The following is a 25,625-nucleotide window of genomic DNA, read 5'->3' as shown; positions in this document are numbered from 1 at the left end:
GAATTATTTATTTAATCCTTTGAAAATCTTCTCTTTTTATTGAGAAACAAACTAAATGCAAAGTAATGATGAGCAAGGGACCCTATTCAAAATTGTGAAATGACTGTGGCCCAGGGTCAGGGGTTCCTATAGGGTACAGGTTCTAATGATTATCTAGTGAAATGCACAATTTCTTTAATAATCCTTTGCTCTGCTTCTGTGTATTAAATAAACAGACTAAGTGCATAGGTTATGATAAATCTCTTTAATTAATCATGTCTCAATTTTTTTTTTTATTTTGTGGCCTCTGGTTTAAAAGATGAGCCCAATTCAATTCTAGGAGAGTTGTTACATACTTAGCTGACCTATAAGGCCCACGTACACTCCTGCATTTCAACTACTAGTAGATCAAAAACAGTAATCCAAAAAGTGAGGAAGATTATCTTCTTCAAAACATCCCTAAATTGCATTTTTTATATTTTGAAATCTTTAAATCTTCAGATCTATGGTGAGAGAGGGTTGAATTGACAATTACAAAATTCCCCTGCTTGAATTCCAGCAACATAATATTCTTCATTTTAATAGGCTAGATTTTTATAACAGTGCTTTTTTTTCAGATAAAAACTGTATGTCAGACAGTCCTCAAAAACCATTCAATTTCAAAATCATCTTTATATAAAGCTTTGATCAATTTCTCCCATTTTAGGACACACTACAAGATCCTTTCTTCAAGTTCATCAGATATATCTGTATACCTTCTGTAAATTGATATCTATAAAAAACACTAAAGAATGTATGGTAAACTTTTAATACAATAATAACAGAACACAAATGATGATTGCTCTCAATGTTTCTTTTTAGCTCTCTGAGCCTTGAAGTTTCTGCGAGACTGTTTTTGTTTATGTCGGTTTTTCTGAAATGCCTGTTTTTTGGCTTTCAGCTTTCGCTGTTTGAGAATTTGCTCTGGGTGCTTCAGTTCTCCTCGACTTCCCTTTTTGTTGTTGTCCTCTTTGACTTTTGTATGCCCTTAGATAGTAAAAAAGCCCTTTTTAAATCATTGTAACTGTTTGTTGATATATGATAGATATATACTGACAAATTTATTTCACTAACCAAATACTGTATAGGGGGAAAATAACTCGCGGTGTTAATATTCGCTATATTCACGGTGTTAACAAATCCGTGAAATTTGAGAATAGACTACGATAGATTTATATAGGTGTACGTGCAGTCCATGGTCATTTCAGTAATTGCGATTAGTACTGTCATTCAATTAATTTTAATTATCACGCTTTACTTTAATTAAAATCGGCAGATAATAATTTGTGTTTGTTCAAAAGCTGTTTTAATAGCCAACGCTACATGTTTCATCAATCAAAACTCGTGGGCCATGGGTTTTGATTACCCTTGCGTAACTAATGTTACCACGTGTATTTGTTACCTGCATTCTCATGCGTATTAGTTCATGTAGTTTTTATCGACATTTTGAAATCATTCAAATAAATATCGAACCTACTGACAAAGGAGGTGTGGAAGGATATTATTTCGTAGAACTACATAAAAAGTTTTTTTCTTTCCGTCCAGTGGTTTTTCGCTGAGTTGTATTGAATATCTCGGGTGCACATGCACTCATCGTAATCGGGTGCACATGCACTCATCGTAATAGCATATAAGAGTCATTTAACATTTAGGGACTATTTTTTATCTGCACTTGTGTTAATTAATTGTTTATAAAATCTAACAATTTTATAATAACTTACCCTGTTGTTCGTGAAATAAAGACATAACGCTGATTTATGTCGTTTACATGTAGCAATGGTATGGATTAAATGGATACAAGGGAAGTTACTTTTATTACATACCAAATTCCGCGAATTCAAGAAACTGCGATCGTGTCAGATGAGAGAAAAACGTGAAAATTACAACCTGTGAAATTAATCCCCTATACAGTATATGTAATTTTGTTAAAGGAATAATTTTTTTTCCCACTACTTACAGTTCCTTCGCTTGGTTCCTATGACCTTTAACCTGTTGCTGTTGTCTGGTTCCCTCTTCCTATTGCTGGTTTCTTCCTCTTCATCCCCACTCTCATTAGCTGTAGCCATTTTGTTTCTATCTAGCCAGTCTTTGTAAGTAAGCAGCAGTTAAGGAAACAATTATAAAATTAAATACAAGTACATTAAACTGTCTCAGGACCTCAAAAGCTAAGAGAAAATGGCTTGAAATCATTGTGAGAAAGAATAAAATACACTATTAAATGTGCTTTTCTTGTATGAAATCCCAATCTTAACTTGCTTCAACCAGTTTTTCATTGAAACTATAAAATTCTTGCACAATTTTTAAGATTTCCATTTTTACAGTAATCTTTGATCAATTGGCACTATTGATGTTGACTCTGATAACAAGAACACAGACATGGTCTTGTGCTATTAAGGATATGCTCTAGATTTGTAGGAGGCTGATATCAGTGCTCCACTCTCTGTTCTAATCTTCTTCTTGTTCGCTGCCTGTTCATTGGTACTAACAAATTTCTTCTTCTTTCTATCCCTAAAGAAAAATGTGCATAGTGTATATTTTCCTCTTTCATGAAAAAAACACTGTATGAAACAATTTTCTTTAAAAAAAATGGTTGAAATTTGACATCTCACCATCTTGTTGAAGCTGTAGTTTTGGTTTTGTTTATTTCATCACACAAATCTAACATGGCTCCTGAGGCCTCCTTGTCAAAAGAAGTTCCCAGACTCAACCTTTAAAAAAGCACAATCTTTCAGAACTTATACCCAAAACACTTTGTACATGTAGTGATGTTGGGTTTTTTCCCTTTAAATTTATTTCAAATTGAAAGTTATTTAAAAGATCAGGACACATATAAGTTTCAGTGCTACTTTTTTTTTTAAAGAAATCTTATTACACTTAGCATCCTAAGTAAATTGTAATTTTTTGTATCTTTAGTTTACACATGTATATAACTTTATTCATTTACCCTAGCTCTGACTGAAAATCTTTGGGGCGATAATGTAAGTAATTTTCTTCATCTCGTATGTTTTCTTTTTTATGCTTCTTTTTTCTCTCAGGATCGAACACCCAATTGTTGGCCTTCCTTTTTCCTCCAATGACAGTTCGAAATGTTTCCTATTTGAAAACAGAAAATACGCACAAAAATTTTCAAAAAAGTGTAAAAATAAAATGATGATCAGTTTACAATATTTAAAAACTTATGGTGAACCCTCTTTATTTGTTTATACATTAGCATAAGGGGCCACAGAGTAGGCAAAAGCTATATCGAGAAAATCCCTATATCTGAGCAAGGGGACCACCATACCCTTTCTACCACCCTGCTCAATCTAATGATTGATTTGTGTGGCAATAGTGAAGAAGCAACTGTGCTACCACTGCTCTACTGGGACATTCAAAAGATAACATTTCATTAGGAACTGAAATACTGTGCACATAAATTTTAATTTAGGATCCTTAATTAAATGTCGATGGACAATGCTTTCTGGTAATTTGTGCAGCTAAAGGGGAGTAACTCTAAATAATTCTGGTACACATATACCTGTACATTGTCCTCATCTGCCATCTCCTGCTCTGACTCAGCCCCATCACTGTCGTCTGCTTCTGTCTCCATGGATTCTGACGTCTGCTCATTTCTTCTCTGAATGGTCGTCTGGTGAAAGGCTCTTTTCTGCTTCATCACGTCAAAGCCTCTGTTCTTGGAGGATGTGTTGGTCTCAAAAATTGTCTGCATTTCCAAATGAAAAACTTATCTCAAAGTTTCTTGGCTAAATCATCTTTATTCATAGCTTTTACATTAGAAGGGAAAACCTATTCTTTTACTGATTTAACATATAATGTAGCTTTGGATGATTGTATTCATCCATTTAATTACCTATTGTCTGGTAAAGATGTCTTATTGGATGATGTTTACTGTCACTTAAAACTATATTTAATTAGTGACACCTTCACTAAAACAATTTTTTTTAAAACCCCAACACTCACAGTGTGTCCTTTGTAAGACTTGAGAGCGTTCAGTAGATTATTCCTCTCCTGTTCCTCTGTGCTGTATTCAGAGGCTACAAATCATATAAATGAATAAGTCAATTAGAAAATCTGTACAATTACAACATGCACTGGTGCTTTATGAAAACACAAATGATTTATGCAAAGTATCTAATAAAGAACTTTAAAATTTATGCAATTGATAAAGCTTGTCAATGTTCATTGGACAGTACTGTTAACCATAGTCCAGATGAATGTGCAGTACACTTACATGTAATGTGCTTTTTAGTCATTTTAATGTGTTAAAAGTATTTATCAACATTTCAGTTTGATTAACAGATCAATCTACCAAACACCGGGTGTATCCCCATGTTGTCTGGGGCCTGAAGTATCTGCTTATATCGCTTTATCGACTCCTTTGCTGGCAAGGGGCGTGACTTAAGGTACTTCTTTAAGGCATTTCCAGTAACCTTCTTCATATTTACCTGAAAGAAAAAGAACTTATATATATGTGTGCATGTAATTTGAGGAAAATCATTTTAACAGCCTAATTATATTTAAGAATTCTGCATACTGAAATAAATGCTCATGAAGAAATGAAATTCTTTGGACTTCATAATACACGTACATAGATAAAAAAGAAAGGTTGATTTCTAATTAGTTTTTGCAAGTTACAAACCCATGGCCTAACAATTTGCATGAAAAACATCAGTCAACATTCAATTTAACAATAGACATATATACTAAGAAGGTCATTCTATTCAGCATGAAATTTGCAAAATGTTGTTTTCCTTGTATCATCAACTTATTTGTAGGGATATCAAAATATTAATTTTCCTTAGTCGAACATTCGATTGCATTATTCGAACGATAGTCGACTATTCGGAGCATTTAATTTTTTTTATAGCACAGTGTTTTTGAAATCTTATTAATAAATTGGAAATGGGGAATTAAAAACACACACTATCCAAATATCCAATGAAAATGTTAAATACTGTTTGTTTAATTTATGATTGCCTAAACTATATATCAAAATGTCTTTTATGTAAGATTATTGTTTTAATAATTATTGAACTTTAAAACTTCACGGCTATGCAAATACTGTGTGTTCCTAAGCATTTGAAATTCCTAGAGTTTATAAATATAATTAGTACAAGTCATTTAAATAATTTTCATAGTCCAGTATAGCGTTGCATAATTTACCACGTACGATAACAAAAAAAGTCAGTGATTGAGAAATAATTATTGCGGTATGTAATTACTGTTTTTCTATATGTACAATGTGGAAAATTATTTATATACTGTGACTGTGTTTGAGCTCTTATTCGTCTGAGGACGTACACTATACAGCTGTATAGTTTGAGGAAGGACCCTTTTTCAAATTTGAGATGAAAATTTCATTTTCATCCCCTTTTCTTGCATTTATTTAATATTCGAATGTTGTTTCATTATTCGATCGTCAGTCCATTCGACTGACAGTCGAATAGTTGACTATTCGTTGACATCCCTACTTATTTGCCAAAAGCTTGCCAAGTTTTTGCTTTATTTTTTTTCCTCACCAAGTCAATCTGATCAGTGTGCCAAAGTCTCAGTTGTTCCTCCATTTCATCAATAACTAGTTGTGGAACATCTCCCAGCACCCCATCCTCATCTGAAATATTATAGATTTGTTTTTAAACAAGACTTTACATGAAAAACTTAAATAGAGTGATGATTTTTTTTACCTCTCAAACAAGACAAATATTCATAGGCAATAAATCTTTTAAATGTACAGAGATTTAATTTAGACATTATTTGACCCTGACCTGTTAAGACTTTGTGTGGTGATGCTAAAGTTAAGGATCTTCCTAAGAAAATAAACAAGTCCAGAAGGAATGGCACTTCATCCTGCGCCACGAGAGAGAAAGCATAACCCTCCCTGCCAGCCCTGGCTACTCTTCCTGTAGAGGTAAATTCAGGTACATGTATTAAATTATTATAAATGTCAACAGGATGGCAAACAACAAATTATATTGCAATGAATACTCTAAGCACTTTTTATTTGTGAGAACTTTACTTTTACAAAATCATGCAAGAAAGAAACCTCATAAAAATTTTATTCTGGCATACATTCTTATTAGTACATATGGATAGATTATATACCAAAATTACCAGAATTTGTGAAAATTCTGTCTTACTCATAGTTACTTACTACCTATATCATGAAAATAAGGTATCACGAAAATTCTATGGTCTATAGTACACACAAAAGCATGGAAGTAAACAGAATGAAGCAATACTAACCCACTCTATGTACAAACAGCTTTGATTTAGCGGGGAAGTTCACATTGATGACATTGTCCAGCAGCGGAATGTCAATCCCACGGGCAGCAAGGTCAGTAACGATTAGGACCTTGACCTTTTTATGCTGGAACTTGGCCACGTTGATTTTACGAGCAGCTGGATCCAATGAGCTGTATATATAGGTGGAGTCAATTCCAGCACAGGACAAAATCTGGAATAGAAAAAGTCATATAAGTATTTGAAATAAATCTTCCTTATCATTTTAGACTACAAAGATGAACAGAGTGACTATATTAAGTGACCGAAGAAAATGATAACCATATGTAGGTACTCCACATGATGTTTGGTTGCAGCAAACACGACAGATTGTTGGTCTGGGTCAATGAGATGTTTGAGTATGTACAGCAGTACGGCTGGTTTATCCTCTTCTCGGCAGCGGAAGAAAGATTGCTGCAAAGTTTTACAAGGAAAAGTTCTGATAGTACTCTATATATTTCATCACCAAATAAAAAATACTGAAATTTTTTATTTCACAAATACAAATACATGTATATACAATGCTCTAGCTGAAACTTCAGGATTACCTTCAGTTGGTCACTGAGTTTGGTTTCTACATCCAGTCTGAGTAGAGTGGGATCATGAAGGCCTGCTTTAGCGAATTCTACCAGTAGCTTAGGTAGTGTAGCAGAGAACAACACTGTCTGTGTGGACTCAGGCAGTCTGTGGATTATCTCATTCAGCTGTTCCTGAAAGCCCATCTCAAACAACCTACAAGGGTTATATTACAGCCATGAAGGACCAACAGCAACAAATACCTGGTACAGTGTTTGGATGGGATTCTTAGGGAGATTCTAATCTGAATAGTGATTTGTCCTTTAAAATTTTGTATATATATACATGCATCTTTCATTACTAATATTTTAGTGATTTTCAAATGTAAAAAAAGAGGGGGGTTTCCATCAATGCTGAAGAATAATTAGTGATATTCCAATTTAGTAACTTCAAAATTCTTACATATAATACCAAAAATAAATTCCCCGTAAAAATTCTGTTAATATTGTATTAAATGTATGTATCTGAAAATAAATACCTGTCAGCTTCATCAAATACCACATACTCCACAGACTTGAGTTTCTTTTCCATCTCAACCAAAACATGTAACAGACGGCCAGGCGTGGCTATGACTCTGAAATCATAATTAAAATTAACCCTCCACTATGGATGCAACCACTGATGATTATTACTGATGCATGTAAATAGGTCAAAGTGCACAATATTTTACTCACATATCAGGATTTTCATGTAGTGCAGCAAACTGGTCATCCATCCTGCAATAAAAATTACATGTGCATGTAATAATTCTATTAAAACAACTTTCTCTCTGCTACTGAAAGTATCTATTAATTTCTAGTTAAGAGGTTTATCAGAATCACTAAATAAGTACATATATACCATGTATATGTTCATACTTATCTCCTCCAAGAACCACTGCAGCCCTCAGTCCTGTGTATTTCCCTAGCTGTAACAAAGAGACAACATGTTACTTTTACGTAACAGTACAAAAGATCAAAACAAGCAAAGAAAGGGAAATTTATTTAATTACTTGTAGAAAATAAACACAAATGACCAATACCAGTGAAGTTTTTTCTTAAAATTAAAATTAATAAAAGCTTCATTTTCTTTCATTCAATCAGAAGGAACTTTATAAAATTACAAATACAACAAATCTAAAAATTGGTCCAAATATGATTTATTAATTCAAAAAATTAAAAAGAACTTGTTACTGACCTCTTTTGTAAATTTTAGAGTCTGTAGTGCTAATTCCCTGGTTGGGGATAAGATGAGAGCTCTTGCTCCAGATTTTGCTGTGTGGGTTTTGAGTTTCTCAAACATCGGAATCAAGAAGGCCGCAGTTTTTCCACTTCCTGTTCTTGCCATGGCAACCACATCTTTACCCTCCATGATTAATGGAATAGTCTACAAACAAAAATTGAGTAATTCATAAAACAAGGAAAATTAATCTCACTGTTATTAGTCAGAATTAGAGAACAGTTAAAGAGTTCACTCACTTTCATTTTCATTTATAGATAAAATAAAATGTAGTTTACAATTTTGAAAATTCCATCTACAGGCCACTCCTATATAGAACTTTTATGACTGTTTCCTTTTATTATTCAAAGGGATATTTTTGCCCTGTATGCCAATTTTCCCTTTTTATTTCCCTGTTAAAAATTGTCCAACTGCTATGAGGGCAAAAGTAGCAAATATAAAGGGGCTAAAGTTTCCCTAGCTGCAGAGAAATCTGGGTTGTCAAAATTTTGGTAAAATATGAACATAAAATAATGTTTGATTCAATAACCACTCATAAAATTATTAAATCTATATCTGTAGCTCACCTTTCTCTGTATAGGTGTTGGTATTTTGTATCCCTTTCTCAAAATACCCTTGTAAACTGAGTGTGACAGACCTGCAATAATCAAGCAAATGATTCTCATGTAGAAAAATCAAACAATTCTGATACACATGGTATACAGTTGGTGGCATACCGGTATATGTTTACAGTGTGTTTATGTGCTCGTCATTTAACATTAATTGCACATGAAGTAGTGGATGATGCTTTTTACCAAAGGGACTTACAAAACTAGATTGTCGCCCCGAACTGGACAAGACTTTCATGTTTTCATCACTAAAACAATACCCATTAGCTAAGCTTGGACAACTCGTGTCAGTCCTTTCGGTACTTTGATTTTAAAATCAATGTTAAAGAATTTTCACTTTCCCCTGGTTACCATGGCAACAATCGATTATTTGAAAATTTTAAATGCGAATCGCACAACTACAATTACTAATCATTAATATGAGAAAGTTTCATGATGAATGTTCAAAGGACAAGAAAGAACACTTCCAGACAAAATTCGTTATTTTTCACACGTTTCCTTGGCAACGGTAGCTATTTTGAAATAGAATGACCACACAACAAAACTACAACCAGTGAGCATCTTTTGAGGAAAGTTTCAGGAAGATTGTCCCAGCCATCTCCGAGAAACAGCCTGGAGAACAAAAACATGCATACAATCGCAGTATGTCACCCCCGACCTCGTTTGGGGCGACATAAATACATAGCCAAAAGTAAGACACTTATAGTACTATTCTAAGTTTGGTTTGAATAAAATTTATTTACCCATGGACTGAAATCCACCAGATTTCTTCTTTTTTCTGTTCTGTTCTGTCAGCCATTTCCTTGTGTCTTGCATTTCCAACTCTGAATCTGATTCTGAGCTTTCCTCCTCCTGTTTAAGATTTATCAATAATCAAATATTTATTATGACAGTATCTTGGACATCAATATCTTAAATACCAAGGATATGCTGGAATGAGTTTAAAGTCCCAACCAAATATTCTATATGATTTTACCCCCAAAATCTTGAATCCTGAGAGATCATGATTATAGTTATACATTTTTCTTTAGTCACGTTGTAAAGGTGAGTTTCATTCTGATGAATATTAAATGTATCAAAATATATTTAATTTTTTTATAATTGAGTAAATTTTAACATATAATTATACTATATATATTGCACTAATTTTAGTCAGACACAATTTCCAGTATCTATTCACTCCAAGTTTTAAGTTTCTCTTGTTGGGCTCACTTTAGTAAACTTTGTGTACCAGAAGCAGAGTTCTTGAAATCTTTCGGTCCTGTCAGCAAAACTGATAAAAATGACCAAGGATCGATAACTTTGCATTCTATGTCAGTCCAAATGACCGGTAAGTGTTGACAGAGGAACTTCGTCAATCCGACCAAATTTTGCTCAAATTCCCTATAATTGAGCGATTGTAATCTTTCAAACGCTTTTCTGTTTCTTGTAATGGCTTCTTCGATGAACGCAAGTTCCAAACTATGATTGGTAAACTAGTTTGTTGTCAGATGGAGCTAAGGTCAGCCAGGTGAGAAAATTGAACTAGATTAAAAACTTATGAAGAAATGGACCCCACGAGAATTCAATGTAAGTTGTTATACGACGATCAAATCGGCATGAAGTGTGCAGTGTTTATTGGCGCTGGGTACACACTGTATTGATAATTAAATTCAAATACAGTTTTCATCTTTTTATTGATTTTTTGGACTGATAGAAATTTGTCTGGACTGACAAACTTCACATGGCAGTCAGTCCAAATGACTGACAGTGAAAAAAAGATTTCAAGAACTCTGCTGAAGAGGAGAAAAATGTGACAGATCAAATCAGGATTTGAACCTAATACCCGTGACATGTGGTCCATCTCAACTCTGATGTCACATGACGTATGTAAATTGTATTATGAAAAAGGAGTAGGGCTGCCAAGAATCAGAAAATTTTCAAATCAATTCGGTTCAAACAAAAAACTCGATTTTCGAATAATTTCGATTCGATTATAAGAAATAGAACCTTTTTTTTCATTTTTTGTAAAAAATCTGTAATGTTTGAACATCATGATCATAAGACATTCTAATAAATAATGATTCATATTTTTATAAGGTTTATTAAGATAAAATGGAAAGTAAAACCAAGAAAACAAAGAAAATACCTAATGTTCTAATTACAAACTTAAGTATGATGCAAGAATTAAATGTCTGAAATCCAAATTATTAATAATACTGGTCACTAGTTTTAAAATATGAAACATGCAAACAAATCCTTCAAACAAAACCAATGATTACATATTATGCTATTAAAACATAAAAGTATTGGTGATTTGCTTACAAAGGCTATTTTGTCCCAATAAAAATGGTTAGATCCCTGTTGTGATTAAAATTTTTGATTCGCCAATATGATATCAAACCACCTAAACACATTACTTCATAACAAGAATGTCAGTAAATAATTTCACTTTCAAAACGATGTTAATATAAATAGAAATAAGGAAATTTGCAGCACTGTATCAGTTCCTTTAGATTCAGAATTACGTGGCTGATGGGTGTTGCCTTTTAGTAAATCCACTTATCCTCTGTGCCGTCTTTCTGTCGAAAATGGAACTTGGAAGTTGTCCCCCCGTCGACTTCTTCGCGACCATTTTCGTGTTTTTTGTTTACTTTAATATGATTTGCCATCATTTCTTTCGATTAACCAATCAGAATGCGCTTAACAACATCAGATGTTAGTATGAAAAATTCAAACTTAATCGAAATCCCTGAAAAACGTACTGAATTGAACTGAAAGATTGTGAATTGCGGTTAACCAATATTTCGGTTAATCGTGGCAGCCCTAAAAAGGAGTCTGCACAGTGCTGAAAGTTAATGAAGAACGTTTTGTAAAAAAAAAATAGCATTTGGATCAACAGGTCCAGTACAATCAGTACATTTAGCTACGTAGGTAGAATTACCTATAGCTTTGTTTACCTACCTCAGGTAGCTTGATTTTTGCTACCAAATGAATTTATTTCTATAAAAAAGCATTTTTCTCAGGATGTGCAAAAACTATCATTTTGATGCAGTGATCATTTTCAACTTTGAACTCATCTGAAAACAATTCATGAAAAATTCCCTCTTGAAGAAGTGTCTTTTTCTGCGCAATTGCAATCAAAGTTCTGAAAGTTTTGGGGCTATGTATGACAGTTAGAACTCCTTGAATGAAATGACAAAGAAGTCCAGTTCTGGTTAACAGGATAATAGGTCGGTAATTATTCAGCACAATGTGAAGTAATCATACTCAGTCATGCCTCACCGCACGGACAGATAACCAAACAATGGAATTACATGTTTTGCTCTAAATTGACCAAACACAGCGATGTTTAAACTATCTTTGCTTTGGAATGTTTTTTAAAGTCACCCTAGTATAAATATCAATAGTCATTTAACTGCGATTTTTTGTCTCTTTTCCATAAAAAGAAAAGTTACATTGAAATAGCTAAATAAAGCTACCTGAGGTAGGTAAATAAAGCTACGTAGGTAATTCTACCTACGTAGCTAAATGTACTGATTGTACTGGACCTGATCAATGTGCAAAGTCAGAATTTTCTCTTCCCCCAGGCATTGCTTTAAGAGCTTGCAGTGACGAGCAGCACTTTGCGCCGCTCGCTATCGATATTTTTGTTAGGGTGGTTAAAGTGAACTTGAAGTGTACCTGAACATGAATCCGTTTTTGTTGTTTATTGCCAACAACTTCCAAATCCTCTTCCTCCTCCTTTTCACTATGAGGTCGTCTTTTACTGAATTTTTTCTTATCTCTGAATTTAACACCTTTGTTAACTTTCCCATCCAGTCTGTTACCATTCTCCTTAGAATTAGACTTTGTTTTCAATTTTGATTTTTGTACCATGCTCTTTTTATGACTTGGTTTGAGCTTATTCCCGCTATTTTCTGTAATTTGTGATCTCTTCTTCTTCTTCCACTTTGTCATTTTCTTTATTTACTTTAAATATAAATATCACAGAGACGGCAATCTTTAAAATTAGTTGTTTGCGGTAAAAAATCTACACATGATCATCACATGCACAAATTTATGGGCGCTGCCATATTGAAATCTTTAGTAGTCAGCTTGTACAAAAGTAAATTCGGATAACACCACAATCCAAAAAGTTGATGTAAAGTCTAAACTTATATATACAAATATTGTATCAATTATATAAAATATTGTTTAAATATGAGAGAAATTTCAATTAATTGGCTTGAATAAGTTTAATTTTAAAATACGGAATCCCTACGAAATATCATATGAAAGGGCTAGTTTTAAAACAAGATGGAGAACGGGAAAATTCTGTGAATTTAGCAGTTTTGTTTTCTGCTAAATTTGTGAAAACCTTTGGACGTTGTTCTATTTTATTACACTGACATAATGTTTTGATTATGAAAATTAATAAACACAAAGTACAAGGAACTCTAAATCCACGTTTTTAAGCTGCAGATTGTATTTTACTTCGTGAGTGCCTTGGATTTATTTTGTTTTAAATCACCTTTACTGTTTACATTTACTGTTTACATGGAACTTTTTTTCAGAAAATAAAACCAATGCAAAATTAAGATCATTTAAATCAAAAATTTATAAAATGAGAAAAGGCCACAAATATACTTACACGACGCTTTACTTAGTCTTTCCATAATAAAGCTTTTTGTAATGAAGAAAAGTTAAGCTACATTATGTTGCAATGATTGAATGAAAAAGCCTGTGTATTATACCATCAAAGAACATTTATGAAAGTCATTGTCTAAAACATTAAAAAAAGAAAACAACAACACAAAAATAAGTTCAGAATCTAGCTAAAAACAACAGCAGACTAAGAATATAGCTAAACATATGGTGTAAATATGAATGTTATTTAATGTACACAATAAAACTGTGATTTCTTGGACATATATCAAGAATTGTGTCCACTTTGAAAAAAATGATTATCAGTCACAGACTGGTTAATGTTAAAGATTTGTCAATTGAATATACATGATAGTCATTATTTCAACATGTTGGTGATTCTCAGAAGTTCATTCCTTAAAATAATGTAGTAGTTTGTTCTGATTGAACATACAATGTATTTTATATGTGCTATTGATTTATTTCAGAGGCATGCAGTGAACTAATTTCCACTATGAATAGAAATAAGAAATTGGGTCCACCCCCAAGATGGATTAATTGTCCTCGGAAAGGAAAGCTTATCAAGGGTAAATAGCACACCACAGCCAGTCTTTGTATATATATACATGTATCTGTCAAATAGCATTTTGGCAGTATGCTAAAAAATAGCCTAAATTTGATTTTTTTAAAGTATATTTCTTATTTCTTTTGAAACTAAATTGTGTTTTTTCATGGCATTGTATCCAAAAGATTTTTTTTTATTCACAATGTTTCAAGTACAATATGTATGCATTAATTCCATGAGCTTCACTTTCACACGTCACAAATGCCAATATACTTTCCTATATTCGTTAAAAAATTACAACTTACATTTTTTTGGAAAACTCGGAAACCAGCAATGTCTTTTAGTGAACAATATTCTTGAACTGTTTTATTAAAATTATCTATTTTCAGATGAATCAATTTAATTACCTTGGAGTTTATTGTTTTTTGTAAATTGACAGATAAGTTCCTGCCTTTTAAGACTCCACTGGATGATCGTTATAATGACATGATACCAGAATACAGTGTCTTCAACCTAGACCTCCTCTTTGGATCCTTGAAAACTATGAAAGTAAACAGTCAATGATTCTTCACGCCATGCAACATGTATCCAACTGCTGTGAAAATTATTTTTGAAGGATATTCATAAAGATTTTGTTTCAAAAGATAAGCAGTTATATGTAGTTTTTAAAGTTTGATTGAATAATTTTCATGCATTCCATGGTTTTTTGTAGGTAAAAATGGGATTGCTGGTTGATCTGACCAATACCACAAGATTTTACAACAGTAAAGAGATAGAGGAAAAGTATGAATGCAGATATGTCAAACTGCAGTGCAGAGGGTAGGACACAATAAGATTTGGGGTTTTTTTTCTCCCAACTACTCGTATATTTTTGAAGTATTATTTTCGCAATACACTGGAGCACTTTGCTTTTATGTAGAGCATTACTGTGTACAAATGAATCAAGTTCAAGTTTTTTTTTCTATTATAGGCATGGCGAAACTCCTTCAGAGGATCAGACACAAGCATTCATCCAGCTGTGTGCAAAGTTTATCAGTCAGAAACCTTTGGAAATCATAGGTATGGTCATAATTGCTTTTTGTTACCTTTATTTACTGAATTTTTCTTGGATAGGGGTGTGAGAGCAGGGCATTAGGTTACTTAAGTCACTCAGACCAATGGGGCACATGGTTAAATGTGTTGAAAAATTTACAGAAGTTTTGCAAGTTATTTATATCCCAGTACTTTCTTAACCATGCAATTTTAATTTTAATTTGTGGTTTTGTAGGTGTTCACTGTACACATGGCTTCAACAGGACAGGATTCCTTATTGTATCATATCTTGTGGAACAGCTGTCCTGGGGGTAAGACACGTATTGACGGAGATTAGGAAAGAAACATCTTTAAATGTTAAGAAATATTTTTATGGTACTGAAAGATTCCACAAAGCCCCGAATCTGATAAATTGAAGATGCTACACTCCCTTCTCGAGTTTCAGTTTGAAAGAATGTCATGTATTTCATCAGTTCTTGTGATTTCCATGTATCAAGAAAAAAAATTATAAACGGATGATAAAGTTTGTCTGATTTTTTCAGAGTGGAGGCTGCTATCCAGTGTTTTGCCAGCGCAAGGCCTCCAGGTATCTACAAACAGGATTATCTACAAGAGTTATTCCGGCGATATGACGAGGTAGAGAACACATTTCCAGCACCAGCTCTGCCAGACTGGTGTGATGGTAAGTTGGGGGACAAGGAGGGGGGGGGGGGGGTTAAGATGAGTGTGCATAATCACATAACTGACAAACTATACTGAAGAATTTGGAAAAATTGTTTATGATAGGTATTTTTTCAGCAAGTTCCAAAGACAAATGTGCTTTGTCTTAATTAATACAACAGTTCATTTTTTAGCTCACCTCAACGAAGTTGGGGGAGCTTATGTAATACCCTCGGCGTCGGCGTCGGTGTCGGCGTCGGCGTCCCGGGTTAAGGTTAAGTTTTTTGGAGCAGTTTTCTTTTTAAGTACTTCTATGTCCTATGTTGATTAGACATGCATGGAAGATGTTTCTATGTGTTTCATTGTACCAGTCAAAGTTTCAGATGCTGCAATTTCAGCAAAGGAATAACCAGGTTAATGTTTTTGGAGCAGGTTAACTTTTTTGGTGCAGTTTTTGGTGTAGGTCTCATTTCCGAGTAACTATGAGCCCTATGTTGACCAAACTTGCATGGATGGTACATCTTAGGATGCACACTACCAGGGGCCCACTCGATTGGGACCCTTCTAGAAGCAAAGGGGAATGTTGGAAGGGTTGGAATATGTATGTCTAAATCAAGTGTTCAGAAGGATATTGAATAGGATGGAATATTATCTGCGATGTTTTGAATTACTGCAGTTGTTGAATTTCAAGAATTTGAATCCGGTTTTTGTAAAGCATGTTAAATGTTAGTTCGAAAGGGAAACTTGAGATAATTAAGAGTGGAAAAATTAATTTAATATAGTAGTATTGGGAATTTTTTTTTTATTTATTTAAAGAAAGATTTAAAACATCAAGTGTCTGAGACAGAAGAATATTAAAGAGCATGTAAAAAAAATAAAACAATCATGGTCAAATCAGGGTCCTATTTATGGCTCAAATCTGCACCCCATATTATGAAACTGTGTTCAATGGTTGATTTTACTGCAATTACATAACAGAAAAAATGCTTCTTAACAGACGTACCCTTCATACATGATAAAAATACATTTTGCAACTGTATTTTGTTTTAAGTTAGGTTTATTTACAATAATAAAAATCCCCCGTTTTCACCAAACTGCTTGACGCCATATTAGAATGCTATCCTTCAGCTATCCTTCCATCTCTGACGTGGAAGGCTGAGAAGGCCTTCTATGTCTACCCTACCAAACCAATCGAGCAGACAGAATGGTTATAATTCTGGAATAAGAAGGGTCCCAATCGAGTGGACCCATGGAAACAAAGAATTTAGCAGGGAATATTTATATTTCGTAAATGCATACAGTATAAAAACACATAAGGTGAAAATTTAATTATTCCCAATCGAGTGGGCCCCAGGCTTGCTTCAGATGCTGAATCTTACCTACATTTTTCGCATGAGTGAACAGGTTTATGTTTTTGGTGCAGGTCTCATTTCCAAGTAACTATGAGCACTATAGTGACCAAACTTGCATGGATAATAAATCTAAGGATGCATACTACCAGACTTGCTTCTGATGCTGAATCTGACCTACATTTTCTGGTTGAGTGAACAGGTTAAAGTTTTGGGTGCAGGTTTCATTTCCAAGTTACTATGAGCCCTATAATGACCAAACTTGCATGGATGGTACATCTTAGGATGCATAGTACCAGACTTGCTTCGGATGCTGAATCTTACCTACATTTTCCGCATGAGTGAACAGGTTTATGTTTTTTATGCAGGTCTCATTACTATGAGCACTATAATGACCAAACTTGCATGGATGGTACATCTTAGGATGCACACTAATGGACTTGCTTCAGATGCTGAATTTGACATACATTTTCCAGATAATGGACACCTCGTAAAAGTTATGGATGCAGGTCTATTACCAAGAAACTATAAGGCTTATATAAGCCAAACTTGCACAAATGATGCATCAAGGGATGAAAACTCTCAAACTTGCTTCAGATGCTGGATTTTAATTACGTTTTCATGATGGAGAACTAGTTTGAAGTTTTTATATAGGTCTATTCCAAAGTATAAAATCAAAATTGCATAAATTTTGCATTTTTGGATGTACACTTTTTGCTGGTTAATTGTGTGACTTTGCCGTACTTAAAGACAACATTGAGGTGAGCTCTGTAATCTCTGATTACCTATGTTTAAAAAAATTTAATACAGAGGAAGAAACAGTAGATGATGATGGGAGATCTTTATCACACACAAATGGTGAACCTCAGCAGAACAGAAAAAAGGAGTTTCATAAAAAGGTCTGTCGAACGTGAAATTATTGTGAAAACACATTGGTAACATTGTATACAAATTAACTTAATAACAAATATTTACATTTGCAAATGGTTGCCCTTATATAACACTATTTGAACAAGGCATTTTTACATCTCGGTAAAACACGTTCGTCATGTGACCATAAATTGATTGTTTAGTCATAAGCGATCTACATAAATTCATAGTGATGTCATAATTGATCGACGTGCTCAACGCATTCAAATTATACCGTTGAGTTTTGAAAAAATGTAAATCTCTTATGGATTTTAAACTTCAGTGCCTGACTATTTTAAATAAATCAGTCACAAATGTAAATATAAGTAATAAGGTATCCCTTGCTGATCAGTTTTTGCAATTTATATTATGACAAAACATCCTTATGTTGTAGGATGCCAAGTTTATGACTGGTGTCAAGGGAGTGAGTCAACTAACACTTCAACCAAAACTGTCAGAAATTCAGAGGAAAGTACAGCACATGTGTGAATGGAAAAAGTAAGGCAATTACAAGATCATATTCAATTTCATACGGCATGGATAGAAGAATTTTACAGATTTCACATCCATGTGAATACTCTTGTCTTTGTAAATACATGTATGATTTGTTTCATGGCATCTTACTACCTTATAAATGGTTTATGGAAAGAAAGTTGAAAAAAAATTAGTTGGAAATCTAAATTGGGGAACTGAACCAAATCAATGAATTAAAAATTGCATTTATTCGATTAAAATGTAAATTTCTTTGCAAAATATATTTATGAATTTTGGGAGCAAAATAATTTTTTTCAAAGTTATGAATGGTCATGAAAATTCTCTTCCTAGATCTGGCTTTCCAGGCTCTCAGCCTGTTTCCATGGATATCAATAATCTGAATTTTCTGAAACAGAAGCCGTACAAGGTCAGCTGGAAGGCAGACGGAACGAGGTAATCTGGCATTGTCTAATGTTTCAATGTCTGAAAACGGCAGAAAGGTGGCATAAGAGTTTTTGTTTTTCTGTTTATATTTGTAAGAGGCCAAGGTCTGATGGTGATGCCAAAGTCATGGTCTGCGCCAAACCCCGATGGTTTGTTTTCGGTACTTTCGCCAAATTCCGATGGCTAGTTTCCTTTGAGACACGCTGACCTAAGTGCGATGGTCTGACACGCCAAAGTCCAATGGTGTGGAGAAAAAAATCGACATTTATGACGTCACAATAATTCGATGTCGATCCTTGACGGCGTTTTCCTGCATTCAAATGCCATCATTTCCAAATTTATCTTTGCATAGAAATCTTTTATTTCTTTTGCACATTGCTTACATGTTTCAGAGATATTAGGATTAATCCCTGCACACCATTCGAATGATTAGGGTTAGTCCTTTTAAGTCGTTTTGATTTAGGGTTAGTCCTTGCAAAATTGTCGTGTTATCAGTATGTCCTATCACAAGATATCTAGATATCTATTATAGTTGTTAGGCCTACACACTTTTAGAGTGATTAAGGTTAGTTTCGCACCTATCTGAGATATAAGGGCTATAGTTTTCGCATAATGATAATTATTAATACTTATTTAAAACCTTGGCTTGGTGCTGCATTTTAGTTTGACGATTTAGTACTATGACGTCATAAACGTTAATTGTTTTCAGCATCATCGGGGTTTGGCATGTCAAACCATCGGGGTTTGGCGCAGACCATTGGACTTTGGCGTGACCATCGCACTCTGGAGTCCTACATATTTATTTAAGAAATAAATAACAAGTTTATAAACTTCAATGGGAATTGAAGTGGGTCGGTCACGTGATCAAATCCTGTGAAGGCCGAAGACCTTCTCAGAAGATTTGATCACGTACCGAATAAACTTGTTATTTATTACTTATATATACATTTGAGACAGACAATTGAATATTTTCGAATTTAAATTATTGCACTAACCGTCCGTCGTAGATTTTGAAAAATGACGCAAGGTGTAAATCGGCTTGCATGGCGGTTACGCTTCAAATTCATTAGGCTAAGGAATCTATTTCGAAAGGAATATTTTGTGAAAGGCTACTTGTGATCAGTAATAGTGAACAGATTGTTGTCTGGGAATATTTTATTTGTGAAAATGATAATCGACGCTGAAAAGACACAAGAAACACGTCCGAAGTTTGACGATAAAAAGTTGGAGGAATTTCGGTTGCTGGAAAGGGATGGATGGATCCGATGGACTGAGACACTTGTCCGAGCCAGTTAATTTGCAATTTAATCAAAAATATTCCACGGTTTCAGTAACTAAAGGCATACTTATCGTAAAACACTGATGAACACGGAGACACTGGCGACAGCTTTATATTGAACTACGAAAACACCGAGGTGTTTGCCAGCTGTTCATTGCAAAGATATTTTCCAACAGATTTACACATTTATCGTGAGTAAAATTTAAAGATAAAATAAAAGTTTATCATGAAAATTTAACCAAAGGTCTATCCAAAAAATAAGGATGAACGTTAGAGACTGTGCAGCTGACAAAAGTGAAGAAAAATGTACAAACGCTAGGCTCCTAGTTTTCTCTATGTACACAGGTTGAATCGGTAGCCAAAAACTGTATGAAATACTTGTTTACATTTAAAATAAAATAATTATCATTTTACTTGCTTATTTTATTCATTTTTATACACGAAAAGCAAGTAGAGCAGGTCATTTTATAATTTATGTACCGGTAGATATTATTGCGCCGTGTGATTAGGTCACGTATTGACCTCTGACCTCTGACAAACTTCATACAGAATTGAAGATATTTTCTTTCTGTATGTTTATATAATGGAGAGATACCACAAATGTATATATTACAGAATATATTATGTATTTCCAAAAAATCTTTCCATTTGATTATAAATCTTTCTTACAAGTGTGATTTCTGACAGATTTTGTTTAACATTTGTGAAATACATAAGCTATTTATTGCTCATTGTCAGGTATAAAAATCATTTTTATGAATTCTATTTAAGGTACATGACACTGGTAGATGGTCCAAATGAAGTTTACATGATTGACCGAGATAACACGGTATTTCACATCCCTGGACTGAACTTCAGACGGAGGAAAGAACTCGGTGCACATCTACGAGACACACTGCTGGATGGGGTAAACGGAACATTTAAGAATTCATCCCCATAGAGTAATATTTGTTTCTAAACAAAACAGTACTGCATGTACTATTGTCTGCTTACTTGTTCCAGATTTAGCTTTTGAGGGAATTTATATTTATCAGATGAATTGATTACAATCTCAGTCTGATATACATGTATACTCATGTATTGATATATCTATAAGTTAACTGTATCTTGAATGGTTAATGTACATGTATTAAAAGTTTTTGACAGATAAATAAGCTTGGACAGGAATATTGAATTTGCAAAATATTAAACTTGCTCAGTATTAACCATCCAAATCTTTACCCCATTTAGATATTATTCCTTATAATACTTGTATATAACATGAGAGTCTAGATTCAAAGCAGTTTAGAAAGTTAATTTTTTGTTCCTCCACTTCTGAACAATATTTATTTATTTCAGGAGATGATTCTAGATGTGGTAGAAGGCAAAACAGTCCCCCGGTATCTGGTATACGACATTGTTAGGTTTGAGGTTAGTTATTTACAAGTACATGTACATATGCATTAAATACGGCTACAATTATTTTCCAAGTGTAAGAATTTTGTAGTACCCTGTACATGTAAACCCTAGTTGATGGGGAAATTCCTTTTTTTAACAGGGAAAAGAGGTGGGTAAAGTTGACTTTAACACCCGCTTGGTTTGTATAGAGAAAGAGATTATAGGAGCTAGACATGCCGCGATCACACAGGGCTTGTTTGACAAGACCAAGGAACCATTCAGTGTCAGGATCAAACCTTTCTGGGACGTTTCCGTCTGTAGGAAAGTGAGTACTTTTGGGGGGAGAGTTTGTGTGATGATTTGGGACAGGGCTTGAGTGTGAACACAGATAATTTCTTTCTTTTTCTCAAATTTTTTGTGGTAAAGAAATGACAAAAAAACCCTATCTATTTATTATGTTCCTCCAACAAATATGAATAAGTACTTTTTTTTTCACAAAAAATTTTCAGAAGAGAGTTAAATTGGATAATTGCAAGATGAAAATAGTGTCAATTTTAAAACAACTATAATATTTTAGATTTTAGATGGCAGTTTTGCCAGTCAAGTGAGTCATGAAGTGGATGGTCTTATTTTTCAACCAGTGCCAGATGTAAGTACATGTATCAATGTTTAACTATAGGGTTTGCAAGCAAAAACTATATCTGAATCAGTAGAAGTTATATTTCTTAATTACAGATGTGCACAAAAATTTTCTAAATATTAAGATACATATTATTTAAAAAAAAAAAACGAAAGCCTTTTTGAATCAGTGGGTACAAATGGAGAATACAGCAGACTTTTGCTCACATCTATAAGCTCTGTTTTCAATCTTCATTGTTAACAAATATGCTTAAATTGTAAGAGAATCCCACTAGCCACTCTCAACATTACTTACTGATTAAATTTCAAATCTGATATTAATATCAGATCTGACTGTCTTAAAAATTCATTGACATTTAGTTGCTAATTTACAAGACTTTACGTTGCAAGGAAAAAAATGAGATATACCACCTTTTGAAATCAAAGAAGATTGTAATTCACTGAAATAATACCGCATAAGCAGAATTTTTAGCAAGGATTTAAATTTGGCATTATTAGCGAGGGTGTTGAGATCGCTAAAATTGAATGTCGCTAAAAAGTAATTGCGTTCTATTTGTAATAGCTTCTTTAGTGAGTATTTTAAAATCGCTAAAATTTTTTATCTCTAAAAATAAAATACCCATTTTTAAGGACAAATTGAAGATTTTTAAAATAGTTATACCCCCCGCAAATGAAGTTTGGGGGGGGGGTATATAGGAATCACCTTGTCCGTCTGTCCGTCTGTCTGTGCAATCGTGTCCGGTCCATTTCTTTCTTACAGAGGGACATTAGAATCTACTACTCCACACTAAGATTGCTCATGACCTAAGGGTGTGTCATGACCTTGACCCAAGGTCATTTGGGGAAGTTCAAGGTCACTGAAAGAAAAATTTCATAATTCGTGTTCCATATCTTTCTTATGGATAAACTTGGTAGGTTCTCATTTCACACAAAGATTGCCCATGACCCAAGGGTGTGTCTTGTTATCCAAGGTCATTTGGGAAAGTTCAAGGTCACTGGAAGAAAATTTTCATAAATCATGTTTGATACATATCTTTTATGGATAAACTTGGTAGGTTCTCATTTCAAACAAAGATTGCCCATGACCCAAGGATGTGTCATGACCTTGACCTGAGGTCATTTGGGGAAGTTCAAGGTCACTGGAAGAAAAATATCATAATTCGTGTCCGGTCCATATCTTTCTTAGGGATAAACTTGGTAGGTTCTCATTTCACACAAAGATTGCCCATGACCCAAGAGTGTGTCATGACCTTGACCCAAGGTCATTTGGAGAAGTTCAAGGTCACTGATAGAAAAAATTTCATAATTCGTGTCCGGTCCATATCTTTCTTACGGATAAACTTGGTAGGTTCTCATTTCACATAAAGATTGCCCATGACCTAAGGGTGTGTCATGACCTTGACCAAGGTCATCTGGGGAAGTTCAAGGTCACTGGAAGAAAAATTTCATAATTCAAGTCCGGTCCTTATCTTTCTTATGGATAAACTTGGTAGGTTCTCATTTCACTGAAAGATTGCCCATGACCCAAGGATGTGTCATGACCTTGACCCAAGGTTATTTGGGGAAGTTCAAGGTCACTGAAATAAAAATTTTAATTCAATCCGGTTATCTTTAAATGGATAAACTTGGTAGGTTCTCATTTCACTGAAAGATTGCCCATGACCCAAGGGTGTGTCATGACCTTGACCCAAGGTTATTTGGGGAAGTTCAAGTCACTGAAATAAAAATTTCATAATTCGTGTTTGATACATATCTTTATTATGGAAAAACTTACTTCTGAAAAACCCAGCGGGGGGTATTTTGTCCCGTTTGGACAGTTCTAGTTTTTAAATAAGATTCTTTGAGTATTTCTTTTCCTTCAGCCTTATGAACCTGGAAGATGTATGAATGTACTGAAATGGAAACCTCCAGAGATGAATTCCATTGACTTTAAACTTCAGATAGTCAAGGAATGTGGAGAGGGGTGAGTAGAATTAAATTTATGGTCTTTCTCTGATTTACACCATCAGAGACAGTGATGCATGTCCTCATTATGTTATTTCCATCTTTTTACAGAATGTTACCCACCACCAAGGGCTACTTGTATGTGTTACATCAACAAGCCCCATTGGCACAGATGAAGGTAAGGGCTGAAACTCAGATAAAAAAAAATGGATAAATAAATGTGCTTTCAAAAACTCATATTTTGCAAAAATGATACTATATACAGGGTTATCTTTGCCCATGTTTTTTTCTCATCATTTCTCACTGGAAAAGGATTTTGTCCAGTTTTAAATTCAGAGTTATTTGTACCTGTATCTGAGATTAAAATTTAATTACTGCTTCAAACAGGTGACAAAAGAGCTGAAGGAATTGGATGGTAAAATTATAGAGTGTTCTTACAATGGAAAGGACTGGGTCTTTATGAGGCAGAGAACGGATAAATCATTCCCCAACAGCATAGCCACAGCTCAAGGTTGGCTTATTGATTATGCTGATCAATATTTTAAATATTGCTGACTCGGCATAAACAGCAATATTGATATGTTACCTGTACTTCAAAAATTTTTATTGTTAGATCTACTTGTAAGCAATCTGATCACAAATTTGAGTTACTAAAATGATAAGGGTTAAATTTGGAATGTTTTGAAACTGAAATGCCAAGATTTTTGTTGGTTTTCTTACCAACACAAATTCTGAAAAAAATCCCAACTTAATGTTGTATGTTAACTTTATTATTAATGTAAAAAATTGAAAAAAATTGAAATTGAGCTCTGGAAATAAGTTTTTATTGCAACACAAGTGTTTGAATTTGATATTAAATAAATACTTATACATGCAGCAGCATTCAGCAATAACAATATTTTATGAATCAAAGCATTTATCTTTCTATTCATCTGGCTTGTTTTGATTTTGGTAGGTGTGTGGGAGAGTATTCGTTCACCTGTAACCAAGGAGATCTTATTTCATGTGGCTGAACATGAACGTTATAATCCTCCTCCCCGACCACAGCAAAATAAAGACCTGATGCCACCGCCAGCTAAAATACCTAAACGCTGACAGCTCTACCTACCAAATTTCATCTACATCAACCTAAACATTTCCCTATCATTTTATCATCATTGAAACTGTGCCAAGATCAAAACTTGTGACATGTTCATCTTTTGATGTATGAATTCATCCATGGATATAAAAAAAAATGATTTTCTTAGTGGAGGCTCATTTATGGCATTCTTTTTGTGTAGACAAACAAGAATCTAGTGTGATCTCATGCAGCCATCTAATGTTATTGTAAGTTCCAGTGCTTACTTAAAAAAAGCTTCAGTTTTATCCTTAGTGTGTGTTTGTTTTAATTGTCTCTTTGTTAAAAAAAATTAAAAGTTAAAATGTATTGAATAGAGGTATATGTATTGAAAAGGAAAAAAAGGTTCTAGAATAATAATTCAGCTTGTTGATTTCTCTTCCTTATACATGTATTGAATGTAGGATTAAATTAATGATTTTTTTCAGTACCTTTATTTAAAGTAACAGGATGTATATTTAAAAGGTTAGCAGATATAGAAATAGATGTGAAAAAGCAACACTTTTAAAATGCAATAAAATCTCTCTGTTAC

General features: G+C 33.8%; 2 protein-coding genes across 2 annotated transcripts; one reads left to right on the top strand and one right to left on the bottom strand.

Annotated features, from left to right (window-relative positions):
* Nucleotides 1–768: 768 nt before the first annotated feature.
* On the bottom strand, nucleotides 769–12,714 carry LOC134279129 (ATP-dependent RNA helicase DDX54-like). Its single transcript, XM_062761479.1, has 20 exons — nucleotides 12,363–12,714; nucleotides 9,443–9,551; nucleotides 8,658–8,728; nucleotides 8,050–8,238; nucleotides 7,731–7,780; nucleotides 7,548–7,589; nucleotides 7,352–7,447; nucleotides 6,846–7,029; nucleotides 6,580–6,711; nucleotides 6,262–6,472; nucleotides 5,784–5,918; nucleotides 5,538–5,629; nucleotides 4,328–4,463; nucleotides 3,979–4,052; nucleotides 3,536–3,721; nucleotides 2,963–3,111; nucleotides 2,628–2,726; nucleotides 2,420–2,526; nucleotides 1,976–2,113; nucleotides 769–1,005 (listed from the first exon to the last, which is right to left on the bottom strand). The coding sequence occupies exons 1-20, from the start codon at nucleotides 12,636–12,638 to the stop codon at nucleotides 824–826; spliced, it is 2,658 nt and encodes an 885-aa protein (XP_062617463.1). The 5' UTR covers nucleotides 12,639–12,714; the 3' UTR covers nucleotides 769–823.
* A 242-nt stretch (nucleotides 12,715–12,956) lies between these two features.
* On the top strand, nucleotides 12,957–25,347 carry LOC134279127 (mRNA-capping enzyme-like). Its single transcript, XM_062761478.1, has 18 exons — nucleotides 12,957–13,157; nucleotides 13,793–13,891; nucleotides 14,309–14,418; nucleotides 14,582–14,688; nucleotides 14,840–14,928; nucleotides 15,137–15,212; nucleotides 15,444–15,583; nucleotides 17,721–17,809; nucleotides 18,214–18,317; nucleotides 18,645–18,746; nucleotides 20,788–20,923; nucleotides 21,355–21,426; nucleotides 21,554–21,718; nucleotides 21,971–22,042; nucleotides 23,895–23,995; nucleotides 24,088–24,154; nucleotides 24,364–24,487; nucleotides 24,932–25,347. Exons 2-18 carry the CDS (start codon nucleotides 13,819–13,821, stop codon nucleotides 25,069–25,071), a joined length of 1,767 nt encoding a protein of 588 aa, XP_062617462.1. The 5' UTR covers nucleotides 12,957–13,157; nucleotides 13,793–13,818; the 3' UTR covers nucleotides 25,072–25,347.
* Nucleotides 25,348–25,625: the final 278 nt, after the last annotated feature.

This window comes from Saccostrea cucullata, unplaced genomic scaffold, assembly GCF_032062105.1.
Source record: "Saccostrea cucullata isolate Sc308-1 unplaced genomic scaffold, CSIRO_AGI_Scuc_v1 ctg126, whole genome shotgun sequence".
NCBI classification, from domain to species: domain Eukaryota; kingdom Metazoa; phylum Mollusca; class Bivalvia; order Ostreida; family Ostreidae; genus Saccostrea; species Saccostrea cuccullata.
The sequence above is the reverse complement of the archived record's forward strand: the minus strand, read 5'-3'. Positions and strand labels throughout refer to the sequence as shown.

What these genes read in the sequence shown, in the direction of transcription:
- LOC134279127 (XM_062761478.1), top strand. Translation starts at nt 13,819, where the DNA reads ATGAATAGAAATAAGAAATTGGGTCCACCCCCAAGATGGATTAATTGT. An exon ending in TCTGCCAGACTGGTGTGATG is followed by an intron (nt 15,584 to 17,720) that starts GTAAGTTGGGGG and finishes AATTTAATACAG; the next exon opens with AGGAAGAAACAGTAGATGAT. An exon ending in GAGACACACTGCTGGATGGG is followed by an intron (nt 20,924 to 21,354) that starts GTAAACGGAACA and finishes TATTTATTTCAG; the next exon opens with GAGATGATTCTAGATGTGGT.
- LOC134279129 (XM_062761479.1), bottom strand. Translation starts at nt 12,638, where the DNA reads ATGACAAAGTGGAAGAAGAAGAAGAGATCACAAATTACAGAAAATAGC. An exon ending in GTGGTTCTTGGAGGAGATAA is followed by an intron (nt 7,590 to 7,730) that starts GTATGAACATAT and finishes TTTTTATTGCAG; the next exon opens with GATGGATGACCAGTTTGCTG. An exon ending in AACTCAGTGACCAACTGAAG is followed by an intron (nt 6,712 to 6,845) that starts GTAATCCTGAAG and finishes AAAACTTTGCAG; the next exon opens with CAATCTTTCTTCCGCTGCCG.